This window comes from Salvelinus sp. IW2-2015, linkage group LG10, assembly GCF_002910315.2.
Source record: "Salvelinus sp. IW2-2015 linkage group LG10, ASM291031v2, whole genome shotgun sequence".
NCBI lineage: Eukaryota > Metazoa > Chordata > Actinopteri > Salmoniformes > Salmonidae > Salvelinus > Salvelinus sp. IW2-2015.
In genome coordinates this window covers 20,971,630-20,993,768 of record NC_036850.1, presented here as the reverse complement: position 1 = coordinate 20,993,768, position 22,139 = coordinate 20,971,630, and the positions used below count along the sequence as shown (strand labels likewise).

The 22,139-nt window shown below is 41.2% G+C and overlaps 1 protein-coding gene across 2 annotated transcripts in view; it reads right to left on the bottom strand.

The window, feature by feature from the left end:
* The window catches only part of LOC111969515 (leucine-rich repeat-containing protein 49), a 90,530-nt gene extending 71,220 nt beyond the window's left edge, over positions 1-19,310 (bottom strand). Inside the window, exons 1-8 of one of the 2 annotated variants that reach the window (XM_023995696.1) lie at positions 19,084-19,310; positions 18,729-18,797; positions 18,471-18,546; positions 18,151-18,381; positions 17,859-17,967; positions 16,897-17,100; positions 15,646-15,712; positions 5,892-6,035 (exon numbers count right to left, since the gene is read on the bottom strand). In XM_023995696.1, coding sequence (XP_023851464.1) covers positions 5,892-6,035; positions 15,646-15,712; positions 16,897-17,100; positions 17,859-17,967; positions 18,151-18,381; positions 18,471-18,546; positions 18,729-18,797; positions 19,084-19,149 — 966 coding nt within the window. In that variant the 5' untranslated portion in view covers positions 19,150-19,310. The remainder of the gene's footprint in view (positions 1-5,891; positions 6,036-15,645; positions 15,713-16,896; positions 17,101-17,858; positions 17,968-18,150; positions 18,382-18,470; positions 18,547-18,728; positions 18,798-19,083) is intronic. The other variant, XM_070445466.1, reaches the window with a different exon arrangement.
* Positions 19,311-22,139: the final 2,829 nt, after the last annotated feature.

Genomic DNA, 22,139 nt, shown 5'->3' with positions numbered 1-22,139 from the left:
CCCTGTTGATTATGCTTATTATGCATTTTGGTTGAACCAAAAGATTACATGTAAAAACATTTTTATGAAATTGGAAACAATTAAATATATATGTGAAATTAAATTAAACAATAATATATGTTGATGATAATGCTAACAATACCCTAATATATTCAATATGCTGTAAACTATTGTCTTTTAGCAGTTTCACTCAATTCCTTATAATCAACCTAATAATTATGACACCCCTCACTATTGTCATTTGTTGCACTAATTGCACTGTTTGTCTACATAACCTGGTTCAAGCATTCATTACATTACCCTAAAGAAGGCACAGTGACGCCGAAATGTTGGTGTTTTACACAATAAATTATTAGGAATTTATACATATGGTGTGTGTGACTCTCTTTGCTTTTATAGCTTACTGTCTCTAACAGTATTACAGGGATGCTGCCTCCGCAGGGGTGCTGTTGCCATAATTAGGATTATGGCTATGTCTGATTGGAGATGTCGTGAAATAATTAAATCAATCATTGCATAAATTATAATGAGAGAGACAGGTGTGAGGGAGGCTGTAATCTCTGCTATTTGCAACACTGCTTTTATAGGAACATTTCTCTACTGCTACACATTAACAGTACTGTCTGCTGAAGCATCCCCATAGTGACAGGAACGCTCTGCTCCTGAAATAAAGACATTAGATGATTGTGCTCACAGTGTCACAWAGTAGGCTTTGAGGAGAACGCTGCAATGAATCCTTATAACATACATTTCTGCATGCTGAAAATGCAATTCATACCACAGTATGAGCACATAGTCTACCACACATACACCTGCTTCCCAGACTGAATATTCACCTCTGCTTCTCCGTCAGTGCAACAGCACTTCCAGCTCCGACCGTGGCTGAGTCTAAATTTAGACACAGAGTCTCAGACAGAGTGATGTCATCACTGGGCTGATGTGGTGCATAAAAAAAGCCACCGCTGTCTATCTCATCTTCTAACAGCAGCGGCCCAGAGACTAGGAGGTGTGTCTGAACCTGGTGTCAGTCTCTCTCCTGCATGTCCTGGGCTTCACCTCTACAGCTCAGCTCCACCCCAGCTATGCTGACAGCTTGCGTGTGTTTGATTTTCTCACACACTGAGGAGCTCCCCTACAACCATTACTGTGCCAACACAACCTCTCATAACCGCTGTCTCTGCTGCACGCAACAACACTACAAAGAGAAGCGCCAACAAACACGTGTGTGTGTGTCTGTGTGTGTGCGTGTGTGTGTGTGTGTGATCCTTAGTAAGTGCTACTGGTGACCTGGTCATTCAATGGCTGAGGTTGTTTAAGTTACTTGTCTTTTAGAGAGTGCATACAATATACAGACTAAAACCATACAGAACAGTATATCACCCATTCATCACAAACAGAGTGATACTGTGTTACCATCATCTCCAAACTGTTCCATTTTAGGTGTCATTTAGGATGGTTTTCTAGGGTAAACAAACCTTTCAGACATGTACTCTATGTAGCACAGTACCCAAAGGGTTATACATACAGTATGTCTAAAATACTGGCCTTCCATGTAACTGAGCCCAATGTTTAAGTGTAGGTTTAAACCTGTTTGGAAAAGTGCACTTCAATGTATTTGTCTTTCCCTTCAAGTCCTTTCCAAAAATCCACTCTATTCCTCACTATAATGAAAAGGAAAACCTTTTAAGACACCTGAAAGTATCTGTGTTTAGTTTGCGCCTGCAATCCGGATAATGAAAGAGCCTTGAGAAAAATGCTGAAGGGTAGAATTTTTTCTCCATCCTCCAGTGAGGCCAATAAAACATTATATCCGATTATTAAAAGTAATTTCAGCAAAACTTCTAGGTGAGTAAACAGAAGCTGTAGTTGATAAGATGTGACATTTCTGTTTAAAAAAAAAAAATCCAGCCTGGTCACGTGATACAAGTCAGGATTAGACGTCCATCCATGTCTGATGATGTCGGGAGATGACATAGAAACTGGCCACTAGAGACAATCATGAGCGCTGTTACCTTCAAAAAGGTTTCGGTTTTGCTAGGGCGTTGTGGACAGGGATGGGAGATGGGATTAAACATCTGCCTCAGGTACAAAAGTAGGTTGCATGTTCAAATCCAATGATATAAACCTTAATCTCCCCAAAAATTCACTCGGGGCCCCCTCCAATATTGGGCAACAGCCCCCCTCCCCCCCCAAGTGCTCAGCATATGTGGGAACTCCTTCAAGACTGTTGGAAAAGCATTCCAGGTGAAGCTGGTTGAGAGAATGCCAATAGTGTGCAAAGCTGTCAACAAGGCAAAGGGTGGCTATTTGAAGAATCTCAAATATAAAATATATGTTGATTTGTTTAACACTTTTTTGGTTACTACATGATTCCATATGTGTTATTACCTAGTTTTGATGTCGTCACTATTATTCTACAATGTAGAAAATAGTAAAAATAAAGAAAAATCCTTTAATGAGTAGGTGTTCTAAAACGTTGGACCGGTAGTGTATATATATATTTTTGATCCTTGTGCCCGGGGGCCGCGCCCCACAGTTTGGGAGCTACTGCCTTAACCATTCGGAGTTAATGCCTAACCATAAGATTTCAGAGTTAATGCCTAAACTAAACCCTAACCTTAAAAATTCAGAGTTACTGCCTAAACTTAACCTTAAACACTTTGAAATTTGATGTTTGAGAAACATGAATGAACGTCTAATTCTGACGTGAGACTGTGAGAGCTTGTCGAATTTTCCAACATACCAAGTGAGGGAAGGGTTTGGTGAAGGACCTGTTTAGGCCTGTTTGTGCTCCTCTGTTGATCAGAAATACTATACTATAGAAACGTAGGGGGAGGGAATTTCTGTTTAAAAAATATCCTATTTAATTTCCACTGGAGTCAGCATGAGGAGGGGTTAATGAGCTAGCTATTTCCCCTTGCTAACCACCGTAAATGAATGACAGGAGTACAAGTATGCTACTTCACTTTGTGTTTTTTCTTGGTGAGACATGAAACAGAAAAACGTCTAAATGTGATACCAAGACAAACATCAAAATAAGGAAAACATGRCAAGGCTTGTGCCAGCAGCGGAGGATGATAACAAGATGAAAGAAGAATCTGCAGCTAACATCATCATCTAAGAAGAAAATGATAATCTGTCTACACATCTCAATGCGTGAGTAGGTAGGGGGACAGACACTGGCAACACCTTGGGGAACTAGCTTAAGCCATCAGCTGTATGCCAATGAGTGTGTATATATAACCACGACAGTTGGATGTGTGCATCTGTTATAATGCCAGCATTAGCAACACAGCAGCATACTGTTCTTGCACAGTATATTGCAGAGTGGGGGAACCATCTTCAACCATTACTGTGATGATAGAAGGGCCAAGCTGTTTGCGATCTTAGCACAGATCTGAATCACTATAGGCCTGAGCCATTACATCTGCACAGTGCATTAGTGTGAGCCCAAAGGATTAGACACAATCCAGCTGCTTCAGTTCAGAACAGCCAGGGCTCTGCTCTGCCATCAGTCAGTCAGTAGCACCCTCGGTATGTCATGCCTGCAGTCCCTCCACCAACCCCGCCTGTGGCCCCTCAGATCCCAAAACCCAGCAGCTCTCAGTATGTATGCTATGTTGTGTGTATATACTGACATGTACAGTATGTGTAACTGATAGATGTGCGCGCACACACACACACACACACACACACACACACACACACACACACACACACACACACACACACACACACACACACACACACACACACACCACACACACACACACACACACACAACACAGAACGTTAATGTTTTTAAATATATGTACACTACCGTTGGGGTCACTTAGAAAGGTCCTTGTTTTTGAAAGAAAACACATTTTTTGTCCATTAAAATAACATTAAATTGATCAGAAATACAGTGTAGACATTGTTAATGTTGTAAATGACTATCGTAGCTGGAAATGACTGATTTTTAATGGAATATCTACATAGGCGTACAGAGGCCCATTATCAGCAACCATCACTCCTGTGTTCCTGTAAGAGGTGCGTAACTGGCTGCAGGGAAGTCAGGCGCAGGAGAGCAGAACTGGGTAACATCCGGAGAAGTTTAATGAGCAAAAAAAAATTCGCTCAGAACAACAAAATACGGGTTGTAATAACCCGTAGCAAACCAGTCTGAAGTGCACATACACTTTACAACAAACAATTCCACACACAGACATGGGGGGAACAGAGGGTTATATGCACGTCACGTAATGAGGGAATGTAAACCAGGTGTGCGGGAAAACAAGACAAAACAAATGGAAATGAAAGGTGATGGCTAGAAGACCGGTGACGTTGACCGCCGAACGCCGCCTGAACAATGAGAGGAACCGACTTCGGCGGAAGTCGTGACAGTTCCAATGGCACGTTGTGTTAGCTAATCCAAGTTTATCATTTTAAAAGGCTAATTGATCATTAGAAAACCATTTTGCAATTATGTTAGTACAGCTGAAAACTATTGTCCTGGTTAAAGAAGCAATAAAACTGTCCTTCTTTAGACTAGTTTAGACTACTGGAGCATCAGCATTTGTGGGTTCGATTACAGGCTCAAAATGGCCAGAAACAAAGAACTTTCTTCTGAAACTCATAAGTCTATTCTTGTTCTGGGAAATGAAGGCTATTCCATGCGAGAATCTGCGATGAAACTGAAGATATCGTACAACGCTATGTACTACTCCCTTCACAGAACAGCGCAAACTGGCTCTAACCAGAATAGAAAGAGGAGTGGGAGGCACCGGTGCACAACTGAGCAAGAGGACAAGTAGTTTAGAGTGTTTAGTTTGAGAAACAGATGCCTCACAAGTCCTCAACTGGCAGCTTCATTAAATAGTACACGCAAAACACCAGTCTCAACGTCAACAGTGAAGAGGCGACTCGGGATGCTGGCCTTCTAGGCAGAGTTGCAAAGAAAAAGCCATATCTCAGACTGGCCAATAAAAAGAAAAGATTAAGATGGGCAAAAGAACACAGACACTCGGCAGAGGAAGATTGGAAAAAAGTGTTATGGACAGACGAATCTAAGTTTGAGGTGTTCGGATCACAAAGAAGAACATTCGTAAGACGCAGAAAAAATGAAAAGATGCTGGAGGAGTGCTTGACACCATCTGTCAAGCATGGTGGAGGCAATGTGATGGTCTGAGGGTGCTTTGGTGGTGGTAAAGTGGGAGATTTGAACAGGGTAAAAGGGATCTTGAAGAACAAAGGCTATCACTCCATTTTGCAACGCCATGCCATACCCTGTGGACGGGCACTTAATTGGAGCCAATTTCCTCCTACAACAGGACAATGACCCAAAGCACAGCTCCAAACTATGCAATAACTATTTAGGGAAGAAGCAGTCAGCTGTTATTCTGTCTATAATGGAGTGGCCAGCACAGTCACTGGATCTCAACCCTATTGAGCTGTTGTGGGAGCAGCTTGACCGTATGGTACGTAAGAAGTGCCCATCAAGCCAATCCAACTTGTGGGAGGTGCTTCAGGAAGCATGGGGTGAAATCTCTTCAGATTACCTCAACAAATTGACAACTAGAATGCCAAAGGTCTGCAAGGCTGTAATTGCTGCAAATGAAGGATTCTTTGACGAAAGCAAAGTTTGAAGGACACAATTATTATTTCAGTTAAAAATCATTATCTATAACCATGTCAATGTCTTGACTATATTTCCTATTAATTTTGCAACTCATTTCATGCATGTTTTCATGGAAAACAAGGACATTTCTAAGTGACCCCAAACTTTTGAACAGTAGTGTAAATTGTAAAGTATTTTGTCTGTAATTTATTTTTCCAAGTAAGATTAGCTGTCACCATTGGCCTCGGCTAATGGGGATCCTTATAAAATAAAATCCCCTCCTCTCCCTCACCACAGTGGAGATGCAGTTGCGTCTCAGGTTGATCTCGGTCAGTGAGTCCAGGCCCTGCAGGTTGTCCACCCTGGAGATGCAGTTCCCTGCCAAGTTCAACACGCGCAGCTCAGACAGGTGGGAGAGGTTCCCTATCTGGGAGATCTGAAGGCACAGGGAAACACAGACAGAAACATCACTGTGATAAACTGGTGAAATGTTCTCTGATGAATGAAAGACTAGGCTCACACCTTCAGGGGCTTGTCTTGAGGCTGTGCTGTTGTAAATATATTGAGGAGGTGATAGGGGCCATACGGGTGATTTTCAGTGTTGAGAATATGCTCTGTATTGTCTAAATCAAATGATGAGACATGCCAGTTCTGTTTGTTGTGCAAAATAAAACTCTTGAGTACAGCGGAGTAGAGCAGACATCTGTGTACCCTGATTTACTAGCCTAAGGCCATTCCATATTCTCTGCTAAAAACAGCCCAAAATAAATTATACCTTCAAATGAGTTGGAGATAACTTCTTTGAATTTTTAACATACAATGTRACCATCCAATTCAACCCTCACAATCGCTAACTTAGTTTCTGACCCATATTATCATAATTTCGATGTCAAAACAAAGTCAGTATTCTCTTTGAACCTTGAGTCCAAAAGGCATCCAAAATCCAAAAGGGTCAGTAGTAGTGAAATGTGGCCCTGGCCTCATTCTGGTTGAGGGGGAACTGTATGGCCTCTTGTCAAAATGAAACAAACTACTTCAGGGTCCAGGGGATTCCCCGGTTGCTGCCTGTCTGTCAGTCTGAGTGTGGGGCTGTGAGGTGTGTGCCACTCAGTCCTGTGTCCTCTCCATTTCAGAGGTAGGGATGRGTCCCAAATTACCACCCTATTCCCTATGTAGTGCACTACCTTTGACAAGGGCTCATATGGCACTGGTCAAAAGTAGTGCACTATATAGGGAATAGGATGCCATTTGGGATACAACCCAGAACTAACTACCACTGAGGGGCCGGCTGTGGGGGTTCCTTTTCCCTTGATGATGATACACTGCATGTTACTCCAGGGGTCAAAGGTTGAAAGGCTACTGCAGTGAGCTTGATGCAAGTAGACATGAATCAAGACAGACTGAGTATGGTTGTTAGCTTAGGGCAGAATCTTTAAATGAACAGTGAACATCATTTAAAGGACAGAAGCTGCATAGAGCTCTGGAGCTCTGGCTAAAAGGGCCTCTACTTTTCCCTTCCATTTAGGGGAGGGAGGGGGGTGACAGCCTGCTCTCCACATCTAAAGCCCTTTCATGAGTGATACTGAGGCACACTCTTCTCTCTGACTTTCCTCTTTCATAGCTTGACCAGACAGTGCTTTCATAGCCGAATCACTCTAAGGCCAGTGTAACAGTGCTATGCTATGTTCTTCCATCTATGTAACATTGCAAAAATCTTAAAACTTTCTGTCCAAAAATTATGCAGAAGAATTCATCCATGCTTTTGTCACTTCCAGGTTAGACTACTACAATGCTCTACTTATCCAGGCTAAAGCCTGGATAAAGCACTAAATAAACTTCAGTTAGTGCTAAACAAGGCTGCTAGAATCTTGACTAGAACCCCKAAAAATTATCATATTACTCCAGTGCTAGCCTCTCTATACTGGCTTCCTGTTAAGGCTAGGGCTGATTTCAAGGTTTTACTGCTAACCAACAAAGCATTACATGGGTTTGCTCCTAACTATCTTTCCGATTTGGTCCTGCCGTACATACCTACATGTACGCTACGGTCACAAGACGCAGGCCTCCTTACTATCCCTACAATTTCTAAGCAAACAGCTGGAGGCAGGGCTTTCTCCTATAGTGCTCCATTTAAAAAATATATATATTTATTTTATTTATTGAATATTCTAAATATAGAATATACTTGCAGTGAAGCTGCTCAACAACTACATCATACCAGTCATCCAACAAATTCCCATTCAGAGCGACACACAGAAGCATCCAGGGTCAATGCCCTGCTCAAGGGCATGTTGACCGATCTACCACCAGGCCAAAAAACGTGAACCCGACCCCTCCAAGATCCCCCCACAGTTCCCCAATAGCTGTCCCCACAGTTCCCCAGGAAGAAAAATAAAAAATAAAATGATTTCCATTCCCCACCCCCAAGAACCCRCCAATGCACCAACAACCAAGAGAATGAACTAAAGAGAAAAAAGGAGAAGACAGAAGAAAACAGCAAACAACGCAAAAACAAAATGTATTTAAAACAAAGGACATCAAGGACAACTAAAATCATAACAGCAATGCCAACTGTATGTTTGTGTGTATGTCTGGCACTATTACATGTATGTGTGTGTTCTTCTATGTGTTTATTTGAACGAGAGTGTGTGTATATGCATGTGTACAAACACCTGCACGGCATCAGCCTCAGGCAAACCGGCATTAGTTGTAAAAACACTGCCACTTAGTGTCATTTAAAAAAAATAACTTTTATCTTTGACCATCATTTTATCTCTCACACAGCAACTCCACGCCCAGTTGTCTCCAATTCCACATACCAACCCTCAGCTTCCCTCAGCCCATCCCATCTATCTCTGCTGGCCACCCACTTCGGGTTTCAACGCAACACATATCTTTCAACTATGCTGTGATGTTTAACGTACAATTTCAATCTATCTAATCAAATAGAATCCACAGATTGCGAGTTGAAGATAAATACTTTTACTAAGAGTATTAGTATATTAGTAATTGACTGACCCGGTCTCTCCAGATCTTCTAACAGTACTATTTCTAGGGTCAATTTTATATCAATGCTATGTATTTTCAGCCATTCCTGAACCTGAGACCAGAAAGAGGCTACCTGAGAGCAATACCAAAATAAATGGTCTATTGATTCTGTATCCTCACAACAAAATCTGCAGAGCTTTGATGATTTTATGCCCCAAATATTCAACATTTTGTTGATGGCCAGAATTCTATATAATAATTTTAGCTGAAAAGCACAAAGTCTAGAATCTTGCATTGTTTTATATATCAACTCATACCATGGAATCGGTACATCAAAAATCTCTTCCCAACTATTTTGCAATCTGTATGGCAGTTGTCAACATCCTGGTCCTCAAATGAAACTGGTATACTTTCCTATTTATGCTATTTTTATTCCTTTGCCAATTTTGATCCTTTATATTGGGCAGACAGACAAGTTCCCTACCTCCTCCTGCTGCCACCAGCCTCCTCCATTTTTGGGGCAATGCTGTAATCAATTGGTTGTACTCTTGGATTGAGCAGACCTTTCCGTACAATTATGATAACTCCATGAAAGACATAACTCTACCATTCCAATTTACAATATCATTTAAGAACAAAATACCCTTTTCAAACATCTTTCCCATAAAAACAGGTATTTTATCAACCAGCACATTTGAGTTCAGCCATAATATTTGTCATATCTTTTCAGGGGGATGAAATTGAAATTGTAGCCAGCTCTGCAATGCTTGATTGAAAAAGAGAGATACTTTGAAAAAAGTATCATTTTCAATTAATCGAAAATGAGACATGGCAATCTACACAAAGGCAAAAAGGCAATTTTTAAACAATGGATGAGCTTTTCTTAGTAATGTACTTGAGAACCATTTAGGGTTCAAATAAAACTTTTGAATGAGTGAAGCTTTTAGAGAGAGGTTTAGTGCTTTTATATTTAATAATCTCAACCCACCCAATTCATATTCATTATATAGATAGGCACGTTTTATTTTGTCTGGTTTAGCGTCCCAGATAAAGCTAAATATTTTTTGCTCATATGATTTGAAAAAACTAATCATCAGGAGTAGGCAGTGCCATAAGTGAGTAAACTGAGATATGACTAAGGAGTTAATCAAGGCAATTTTTCCATACATAGACGGGTATTTACCTCTCCGTGGTTGCAGGATCTTGTCTATTTTTACAAGTTTTCTATTGAAATTCATTGTGGAGAGCTTATTTATATATTTTGTGATATGAATACCGAGTATGTCTACCGAAATGTCTACCCATTTTATAGGTAAACTGCAGGGTAATGTAAAAGTTTTATTTTTTAAGGATCCAATACGTAATATTGTAAACTAATCATAATTAGGTTTTAGTCCAGAGAGTACACAAAAGTTATCTAGATCTTCAATGAGACATTGCAGGGATCTAGCTTGCGGACTTAATATAAAACTTGAGTCATCGGCATACATGGACACGTTTGTTTTTAAGCCTTGGATTTCTAATCCTCTAATGTTGTTTTTGGATCTGATTTTAATAGCTAGCATTTCGATGGCCATAACGAATAGATATGGTGACAGCGGACACCCTTGTTTAACTCCTCTTGACAATTCAAAACTCTTTGAGAAGTAGCCGTTATTTGCTATTTTACACCTGGGGTTGCTATACATTATTTTTACCCATTTTATCAGAGAATTACCGAAATTGAAAAAAATCCAGTCATTTATAAATAAAATCCAGTCTTACTTTATCAAATGCCTTTTCAAAATCCTCCCATAAATACCATTCCTGGCTTCTTATATGTTTCATGATGTTCTATTATTTGTAGTAGTTGTCGTATATTATCTCCAATGTATCGTCCATGTAAAAAACCTGTCTGATCAGGATTAACAATACCTGGTAAAACCCTTTTAATCCTGAGTGCTATGCATTTTGCTAGTATTTTTGCATCACAACATTGAAGTGTAAGGGGCCTCCAGTTTTTTTTAGATAGACTGGATCTTTATATTTGCCATCTGGGTCTTGTTTTAATAATAGAGAAATCAGACCTTCCTGATGAGTACCTGATAGACTACCATTTCTATAGGAGTAGTTAAAACAATCTAACAATGGAGCTTTTAGTATATCAAAAAATACATGATATACCTCTACCGGTATGCCATCAAGCCCTGGGGTTTTTCCAGACTGAAAGGATTTAATAGTCTCAAAAAGTTCTTCCTCTGTAATTTGGCCTTTGCACTGATCTTTCTGTACATTTGTTAATTTTCCATTTTTTTTTTTTTTTTGAAGGAATTCCTTACCATAATCTTCATTCAGTGAGAAAGGATTAGATGGAAAAGAGAACATCTGCCTAAAATAATTTGCTTCCTCTTTTAAAATATCATCCGGAGAATCATAGATGACTCCGTATTCAGTAACGAGTTTCTGCAAATTATTTTTGTTAGCGTTCCTGTATTGGAGATTCAGGAAGAATTTTGTGCATTTTTCTCAATATTCCATCCAGTTTGCTTTACTTATGTAATAGATTACATTAGATCGTTCTTGAATAAGTTCCTCAAGTTTTTTTTGTTTTTCCTCTAACTTATTTTGTATCTCTGTAGTATCACTTTTATTGCTATCTACCTGTACTATTAGTTCATGGACTTCCCTTGTTAGTCTTGTCTCTTTAGCCAGAAACTGCTTTTTTATTATTGATGAATATTGAACTGAATGACCCCTGAAGGTACATTTAAAGGTATCCCAAACAATAAGTATATTATACTGGAAAAAGTATATTGGAAAAATTTAGTTATAAATGATTTTGTCTTAGTTAAAAATAAGCTGTCCTCCAGTAAACTTTGATTCAATTTCCAATATCCCCGTCCACGTGGAAAATCTGTAAGAGTTATGTGAATGCCAATTAGATGATGATCCGATCGCATTCTGTCTCCTATTAAAACTGTTTTAACCTTTGATGCAAGAGAGAAAGAGATAAGAAAGTAGTCAAGACGACTAGCTTGATTAAGTCTCCTCCATGTATATCTCACTAGGTCGGGGTTTTCTAGTCTCCAAATATCCACTATTTCTAATGTGTCCATAATATTTGTGATTTCCTTAAGGGCACGGTGATGATAGTTTGTAGAGTGATTACCTTTACGGTCCATTGAGGTACTTAACACTGTGTTATAGTCTCCTACCATAATGATTAGATCATTTGTTCCCTGTAAGTTCAATAAATTGGTATAAATGTTTTCGAAGAAGTGTGGATCATCCTGATTTGGACCATATAGATTAATGAGCCAAGTCTCTTTTTTGTCCACTTTCATATTCAAAAGGATCCACCTTCCTTGCGAATCATTCCTATTTGCATTTTCAGAGCGAAATTTTTGTTAATTAATATCATCACACCCTTTGAGTTCCTTTGTCCATGACAGAAAATTATTTCACCACCCCATTCCTTTTACCACGCAACTTCATCTAAGGATGTAGAGTGAGTTTCCTGTAAACAGTATATGTTAAATTCCTTTTCTTTTAGCCATGTAAAGACTGATCTTCTTTTTTAATAATCTGCTAAACCGTTACAATTATAACTGGCTATACTAGAGCTCCATTTTTATGGAATGGTCTGCCTATCCATGTGAGAGACGCAGACTCGGTCTCAACKTTTAAGTCTTTATTGAAGACTCATCTCTTCAGTAGGTCCTATGATTGAGTGTAGTCTGGCCCAGGAGTGTGAAGGTGAACGGAAAGGCACTGGAGCAACAAATCGCCCTTGCTGTCTCTGCCTGGGGCTGAGTCACTGGCTTACTGGTGCTCTTCCATGCCGTCCCTAGGAGGGGTGCGTCACTTGAGTGGGTTGAGTCACTGACGTGATCTTCCTGTCCGGGTTGGCGCCCCCCCTCGGGTTCGTGCCGCGGGGGAGATCTTCGTGGACTATACTCGGCCTTGTCTCAGGATAGTAAGTTGGTGTGMGGGCTCTGCTTTGGCAAAGTGGGTGGGGTTATATCCTGCCTGTTTGGCCCTGTCCGGGGGTATCGTCGGACGCCCCGTCGCCCCACAGTGTCTCCAGACCCCTCCTGTCTCAGCCTTCAGTATTTATGCTGCAATAGTTTATGTGTCGGGGGCTAGGGTCAGTCTGTTATATCTGGAGTATTTATCCTGTCCTATCCGGTGTCCTGTGTGAATTTAAGTATGCTCTCTAATTCTCTCTCTCTTTCTCTCTCTCTCTCTCTTTCCCTCTTTCTCTCTCTCGGAGGACCTAAGCCCTAGGACCATGCCTCAGGACTACTGAGCCTGAAGACTCCTTGCTGTCCCCAGTCCACCTGGTCGTGCTGCCGCTCCAGTTTCAACTGTTCTGCCTGCGGCTATGGAACCCTGACCTGTTCACCGGATATTCTACCTTGTCCCAGACCTGCTGTTTTCAACTCTAGAGACAGCAGGTGCGGTAGAGATACTGTGAATGATCGGCTACGAAAAGCCAACTGACATTTACTCCTGAGGCGCTGACCTGTTGCACCCTCTACAACCACTGTGATTATTATTATTTGACCCTGCTAGTCATCTATGAACATTTGAACATATTGGACATGTTCTGTTATAATCTCCACATGGCACAGCCAGAAGAGGACTGGCCACCCCTCATAGCCTGGTTCCTCTCTAGGTTTCTTCCTATGTTCCAGCCTTTCTAGGGAGTTTTTCCTAGCCACCGTGCTTCTACACCTGCATTGCTTGCTGTTTGGGGTTTTAGGCTGGGTTTCTGTACAGCACTTTGTGACATCAGCTGATGTAAGAAGGGCTTTATAAATACATTTGATTGAATATAAATACATTTTATTATAGCTGTCTATTTGTACAGTAAGTTGTCCAGCTGCCAGTAGTGAATAGTGGTATCTCAGTTATGGAGTTCTGACAATAGGCCCAGGTGTATTAAGTCCCCCAAATGCCTCTCAAAATACTGTTGTTATTGGACAGAGACTAGAGAGACAGGCAAGAGACGTTGAGATTGAAACAACTTTTGTTATGACTGCTGACAAATACAACAGAGTGAGGTAATGTTCCACTCCAACTGAGGCTTCCCAGTGGTGTTCTCTTTGATTCACAGTTCCACCATGGCTCCAATGAAAAGCATTCTCTCTGTCTCAAGTCCACTTTAACACAAGTCAGCACATGGCTAAACTAATCTCAGCCCTGGCTGGGACTGGGACATCATCCTCTGCAAAGCTAAAAAAGCCAGAGGGTCCACTCCACACTGGCTGTATCTTTCACTGAACAGTAATTTTACATCTCTCGTCAGGGCAGATTAGATCATCTCATCTGAAAATATTTAACTGGGTTGTGTTACAGATAACTGTAGAACTGCTTTCTGTTGGGGTGGATCACGCATCCAAAATATGTTACAGTGGTTCCCCACTCATTTTAGAGAGGAGGAACATGAGAGGTCAGGGGACTGTTGAAGTTTTAATGTCCTATAGGGATATTTGCTCTGCAGGCAGGGTCACATCTGTCCTTTATATGTCTAAAAATAAAAATGTCAAAGTGCATTGTAAGTTTCAAATAGTTTCATAATGAAGTTAAATATTGTCTGTTTGATTAATGATTTTGAATTTCTAATGTAATTCATTGTAGACATCATATACTGGTACTCCTTGCATTCCTGATACAATAAATGTAGTGCCATTCAAAAACTCTCAAGGGATAAAAAATGTTGTAGCCTTGTCCTCATTGAATAGCAGCCGTTATCGCTAGTGTCAACTAGATACAGAGGAACATATTGTGAGCACAATCCATCACTCAACCAATGAAAGGACAGGTTATTTATCAATATGATGTCATTCTCTAACTCCAGGACCTGGTCAATGGGGTTGAATGTCCTTCCTTCCCAAAGAGATATTCCTCTTGAACATTTCCAACAAACTGGAAATACGACAACTTCCTATCCCCAGAGCACATCTCCCTTCTGGGTAAAACGAGAGGCCAGGCAGGGGTGATTTGAAATAAAGGCAGAAATGATCCCTTATTTGTGGTCATACATAGGTGACTTAAACACTGCTGTACTTTGGGAAGTACAAATGTGGTAAGAGAAAGAAGAAGACACAGTATGTTTCGTGGTCAGAAGTCACTGGAAAACAACGGCTGCTAGGTAGATTAACAGAAACCAATGTTTAATTGGGAATGAGAGTATGAGACACATGAAAAAGAGCAGCCGGAGTCAGAGAGAGGAGTCTCACAGGGACTCTGGGTTGACTTTCACTGGAGCAATGTGGGCGATATACTGGCAGCACATTTCAAACAACCAGCACTGCGGACAGATGACTTTTCAATCCTATCCTCTTTTTACAGGTGCTGGCAAAATCCTGATTTGACACCAGTATTACTGTGATCCCCTCTCTTCACAGGCTTTTAATACATTGTGACAGCAGCCAGATCATACTGTAGGCCTATCTAAGGAGAAAAGATCATCAAATCGGCCTTCGCTCAACTTACCATTCACACTAAAATGATTTGTAGAACAGCTTTATCAGGTTTTCCTTCATTGTAAAAGGAACAGAAATAGCCTTGCCTGTTAGAGAAATTACAGTAATTGAAGAAGAACTGTAAGGTAACCCAGAGCAAGACTGGAATGTGTAAGTAGTAAGCTCCTAAATATGTTTTAATTTGGTGGGAAAATAAAAGAAAGGTAAAGTACTCTAGTAACAATGGCTGAYAGAGCACTGAGTTTCAACTAAAAGTACAAATATAACTCACTGCTTTCACACAACTGAATATAGAATGTACTCAAAAGCCTCACAACAGGAACTAATGTGTTTGCTTTCCTGCAGTCAAGCCTGCTTGAGCTTAACTGTAGGGGCCCAGAGTCAGTGACGTAGTAACCAACCAGCAGTATGGGGGAGGTGGTAGTGCCTCTCTGCTCTTGCTGAACCTCACAGCTAGATATCACAGTCACCCACTGGTCACAGTATTGCAAACAACATTACAGACAATAAATGCATGTGGGTGTATATTTGGAGAACAAAAAGGAATGTAAGTGAAGTTATAATTTTCTAAGGTTTGAAACATGGTACCTGATTGCCATGCAAGTCCAGAACATCTAGTTTAGTCAGGTTATCCAGACTGCATATCCTCTGGATTCTGCAAAACATTAAACAGACAATAATATTAACATCACCCTCTCTGGTATTCTATACAAGATAGCTCTCCTATAACACAATGTTACTATGACAAAGAGCTGGTATCCCATCTGCTAACTGAATGGTTACCAGGCACAGGAAATGGGATTGTCAAAGAGCGGTAGGAATTTATTTTCTACTGATGGGAAGTTGACTGTTTTCCACTGTACTGTCGTCAAGGATTGTCTATAAAGACCAAACTGTAACTTAGGGAAGTTAGGTTACAGTCCCTTGGAAATTCTATCAGAAACCTAAATCTGTGGTATGCTTTGCTTGAAAGGTACCGCGGACTGTTCTGAAAGTGGGTTCTAAAAAGACAAATGTCAGGTTTTACAGACTCTGGAACAAAACCAGACCTCATTGATGGGATCTCGGTGGCATTTGCCATGATTTGTGACTTTAATCTTCCTCCCTCCTGACCTTTAGTTTTAAAGTAAGGTGATGTTAGATGTAAGATTCACAAAAGAGAGCAGTGGTAGGGTTTTGTACTGAAATTGGGCACCTGCAGGAAAGTACTTTTCAATGGAGGTTGATATATAGGCTAGCTGTGCTGTGGCAGTCATACAGTATCACTTAATCCAAAAAGCAGGATGTGCATATCCCTACAGTAACATCTTTATAAATGTAACAAAAAATCCCACCAAAAAAAGACACCATAAAAAGTTTTTCATCTGACTGGGAGACCCATGGGGCAGCGCACAATTGGCCCAGCATCGTCCGGGTTAGGGGAGGGTTTGGCCGGCAGGGATGTCCTTGTCCCACCGCGCTCTAGRGATTCCTGTGGCGGGCCGGGCGCATGCACACTAACACGGTCGCCAAGTGTACAGTGTTTCCTCCGACACATTGATGTGGCTGGCTTACGGGTTAAGCGGGCATTGTGTCAAGAAGCAGTGCGGCTTGGTTTGATGTGTTTTGGAGGACGCATGGCTCTCGACCTTCGCCTCTCCCGAGTACGTATGGGAGTTGCAGCAATGGGACAAGACTGTAAATACCAAATGGATATCACAAATTTGGGGAGAAAAATGGGTAAAAGTAATTTTTAAAAAGTTTTCTCATCTGTCCTTCAACCCATGCACTGTAAAAMCACTGAAATTAGTGGGAGCTCCTATCCTATTGTTCTGTATGCTGGAGAGACATAACACAAACCTGTTCTTGCCCAGCATAAGCACTCTGAGAGAGGCCAGGGCTGAGATGCCAGACATCTGGGAGATGTGGTTGTCATACAGGTCTAGGAAGGCCAGGTGCCGCAGATGAGACAGATTGTGGATGTGCGTGATGAGGTTGTGCTGAAAGTTAAGCAGCCGCAGCCTACCCATGCCCTCCAGCAGGGGACACTCCTCCAGACCACGCCTGACACTCAAAACACAAAAGCATTGTCAACAACACCACTCTGTGAGAGGATGACCCTGTATTATCTTGTTATGATGCAGAGGAGAGAGGGCTCACAGTAAAAAAGGTACATGCCACTTGATACCACACTGTCTGCCTTCCAACACTGGCACGCAGGGTTTAGGAGATCTCATTATTCTAAGTGGATGAGGCTATGGATATGGTTTATTGTTGACTAGTCTCTTCCGAGTCCCCAACAAAAGGATGATCCGGTTTTCAGGGGAATTGGAAAGAGAGCCTGTGACGGGACTTGTTCAGTTGCCAAACGTTCTCGAACGTTGCAGATAGAAATGCCGTGAATAGAGCTGATGTGATTCCTTATTCTACATATCAGAGATGCAAGTTTGATCTACATAGCCAATTTCTATCTGAATGTTCCAAAACGTTKAATCCTGCTGAACGTGCCCCGCCACACTCCATCTTAACTCCTCCTCCAAATTTACTGGATTGCTTGAATAGTGCAGAAGAGAACTTCCCCCGACAGTTTTTTTTCTTCTCATCAAGACCAGTATGTGGAGGATCTAGTTTCAGGTGTTTCTTTTATGCCTGCAACTTTGACATGCACTTGTCAGAGGGCAGGATAATCTTTATGAGGGACTTTGCTGCACCCTACTGGTTTATCCAAGCAATTACAAACTTGGCAATCCATTGCATGACAGTGTATTGAGAAGCTCAACAAAGACCTCTGAACAAACAAACCCATGAGTGTTTTAGCCTACCTGTCCAAATCTATTCGCTCAGGACTCAAAGCACAGTCATCACGGGAACGAAAGTCAATTGGAAAACCAGAGGGAGAATTCTCACTCAATGTTATGGCATCACCTGGTCCTGTTACAAAGACGCATTTGTTCAGAAAAGCATTTTTCAAAGTAATCAGGTTTTACATGTCCAGAAATGTTTAACTTGAGCACAGAGCAGAACGTTCCATTAGACTGCCTTTGATCCATGAAAAAAAGCAGGGAGGCTGGCATTGCTGAAGAGAGGGGGAGGATCCTGAGTGCGGCCACTCACCAGTTGGCAGGGTGAGGGGTGAGGTACTGTGGGAGTAGATGGCCCCTGCACTGTGGGTTGCTCTCCTAGGCTTCACTCTGTGTGGCTGTGGCCCCAGGTCCCCAGTCAGCCCACTGGGTAGAGCAGCAGCAGGYGGTAGGAGGGGACGCTCAGGGCCCATAAACTCATTGACAAACGCCAGCACAGGGGCACAGGGCCTGCCACGGCCACTGTGTGCATTAGGCCTGCTGTCTGGAGAGAAAAGTAAATGGTGAGACAGAGAAGACAGGGACAGGTAAGAGACTGTCACAGTGTCTTGTAATTTAGTCAGGTAGAAGTACCTTGTCTTGGTGGAATCATTTTCATGGTGTCCATGTTTATCTCTTTTGTAAAGTCTTTAGACCATCGGACGTCCAGCTGTCAAATAAAACATTTAATGAATTAGCAATATATTACTTTGATAATTAAAGGGTACTCAAGACACAATGTCATGCTTTCCATGTTCATGCATTGTCTCATTAAAAAAATAATTTGGGGAATGGGGACATGAGTATAAATACAACTCCTCACTGTGGATCTCCCTACAAACGCAAACTCACTGGTCTCTGAACATTTCTCTCTGGTATTTGAGAGTTCACTGCTGTAAAGTGCAGTTTATAGCTGTTGACCTGTGGGGAATGACAGAAAAGGATGAGGCAACTTAAGACTGGCAATTGTAACAATAGGGTGACAACAACAAAGCCAAGACCACTTGATAATATTCATTCATTTGTGGAGCAACAACATGCAACCCAGCCCCTGTAACGTTAGCTAGATAGATAGCAATCTTGCTCATTTATGTGACTGTTACAGAGTTGCATTAGCTTTCTGGATAAGCTAGCTAGCTTGCTAACTTTTTCCTAATAAAGACAGAGAGGAAGTAAAGATGATTTATTGTGGACACATCATTCTTACCGTGGGAGAAAGACACCTTCCTGTAATGGCTGTATTGTTGTTGGTCTGTTGTCTTTGTGGCCGCATTTTTGCTAGTGTTACAACGTTGCTAGCCAGTCAGCTTGCTATAATGTGGCTAACTAACCAGTTTTGTTGGTTGTTTAACGTCAATGTTTAATCTTTTGAAATGTATTGTTGTGAGCTGATGACACGGCACTCACTTCCCTGGCAACGGCCATCGTTTCTATGGAAACGACACCACGTCTAACTTGGTTACACCACATCCTGTCTCAATATAAGACATTCCGCCAACAACCCCAAATATTAAAGGTTCCGCGTGTAGAATAACCGGTATAATATGAAATGAAATAGAATAGAATGGAATAGATCATTATTGTTCATTTGGTTAGGACTGAAAATCCAACTTCTGCCTAATCGACTTTTTAGATGTCTTCTACTCTGCATTCCACTATACTGTTATCCCCGGAGCTAAAGCCTAGGTATTAGGTTACCTGTTATCAAGTCTCAGGCAAGGTTATCACCTTCTCCGCAATGACCCCAGTTTATAGGAATCACTGACCAAATCTGGGTCACGCCACCAATTTGACAAGAATGTGTTAGCCTGCTAAGCTAAACCATAGGTCTCCGGTTTCAGGCAAGGTTAGGCTATCACGCACCTAACCGCCTCCATTATTCATTTGCATGAGCGATACAAGTAAGGACGTAATCCAAAAACAGATTTCAGAGCCATGTCCTCTTACACCATTATTGATGCATTCATAAACACTTTTTTAAAGAAAAAACTCCACCGGTGACCCTCTCATTGTTATAAAGCTTTGGTTACACTGTCTCGGCTGGAAAAGATAAGTGCTAGGAAAGGACTCTCACTCAGACTCATCAAAGCGACATCCCACACACATGCTCATCACAAGGATCATCTATTCATAAAACTGACAAATTTGTGGGAGATGATGTTGTAATCTTATGTGACAAGCAGATAATGGGATGCTCTATATAAATGACAGTTCTTCCACAATTGACCTACCTACTTCTGTTGTGACACAATGTCACTTTTGTAATAATTTATTTACCACATACACAAAAAATAATGGTCAGCATACTTCAGAGATAATTGTCCCACATCAAAGCTCATAATTATGGTTCTGCAGTCAACCACTTCTGCAGGCATTTTATAAGGGCATAATGAAGTGGATTGTATGAATGTGATATATATCTCACAATTGCCAATAAAAAACATGCCGCTAAGACACAGGGATCAATGTAAATTGTCTGTCGTTATGTATTATGCATGGGGACTTGGCCAGTCAGAGCTCTCTGGGGTACAGCGGTCTATAAATATCTTGTCTGACTCAGAATGAGGGAGTGATGTGGAGCAGAAGTAAAATGCTGCACTCATCTGTAAATCGAAAAACATAAGATCTAGCAGCCTTTAGGGAGTAACAGAATCCTGAATAAGACAAAAAAATAAACATTGTATTTTTTGTTGACTATAACATTAAGCAAACCCTTCAATATCAGTAGGTAGTTATATACTGTAGGTTACAGCACCGGGCATTTACAGACTGCAAACAATAGAGATTTTCTGTCAAAGAAAGGTGCTGGATTCTGGCCCCACAGTGTCAGTTTGTTCCACATACAGTAATAGCTTACGTACATGTGTGCATGGATGAGAAACACACACCTTCTGACAGTCACCTTGGACAGACTCACAAAGGATTCTCTATTATCACCAGGGCATGTATATTTGCAAAGACATACATGCATATTTTCCTTCAACTTTACTCCAAATGTCTTTCATTCAAGGCAGGATTGCCCAATCAGGTATCAGATGATTTTGTGAAAGATTGCATCACATTCACAAGCTCAAAAAGCAAAATGTTTCACAACGTTCCTAAGAATCTCATGACTACTGATTTATATACTTCCCTTCAGATTCTTCACAATTGGGACACAGTAAAAACACATATCAGATATAACTGAAGTGTAGATGGTAAATTAAACCTTGTAAAGCTTTCTCTATCCAGATGTCCAGAATGGACAAAATCATACAGACAAAAACATGTGTACATTTAAAATAAATCAACATATGTAAGATGTTTCCAGTGGCGATAAGGATTACAAAAGTACACCCTTGTTGTTGAATGTTAAGTGCAGGCGAATAGAAGTCACAATTGCATTCAGTCTGGACAAAGAGGAAATACCAGCTCTCTGATCAAGAAAGGGGTGCTCATTTTAACTCAGCTCATTTTAACTCAGCTCAGTTTACAGCAAATCAGCTTACTCCTGCCAAAGGTGTCCCAAATAGCAGCCTATTCCCTATGTGCCCTGGTCAATTGTAGTGCACCCCAAATGGAATATGGTGCCATTTGGGGTGCAACCCATGTCTCTGTTGGGGCACAACCCATGCCTCTATTGGGGTTGTTTCCTGCTGCAGACACCTGACAGATAAGCTGTTGAAGGGTTGTTTGGATCATCTTCCTGCAGGGCCATTATCTGATTGATGTCTGCTCCTGGCTTGTGGCACTGGGAGGTATGACACTGCCACTGTGGCTGCTGCAGCAGGACATGTGCTTCAGAGTATGAGTCAGTCCACCAGCTGTATAACTCTTGCCAACAGGGTGGAAAAAACATTAAGTAATCCCAGGCTTGGCAACAGTATTAGCAATGGTGTAGCAGTTGTGGTGTGGGTGATGGTTTAAGAGTCCATGTAGGATATGATACACACCTACAATTAAAAACAGTCAGCGAGTGTCATAAGCGCACTAAAGGTTTGGAGATAATAGATCATGAATTGGATCATTGGCATTACCAATGCCAAATCCTGACATCTTCAAATCTGTGTTAATAATTTTGTTGCAAAGGGCTACTTTTTTATAGGCCTACACATCATCTCATAGTAAAAGCCACTGCTGACAGTAATGCCTCATGACACTGTATACACTGGTGTCATTTATTTGTGTCCTTCCCCACAGCAAATCCCTCAACAACCCCTGCGGTCTAACGCTAAAAGCCTATTATCCAATTTGCAGGTTCAAAGAAATGGGTCGGCCTTCATG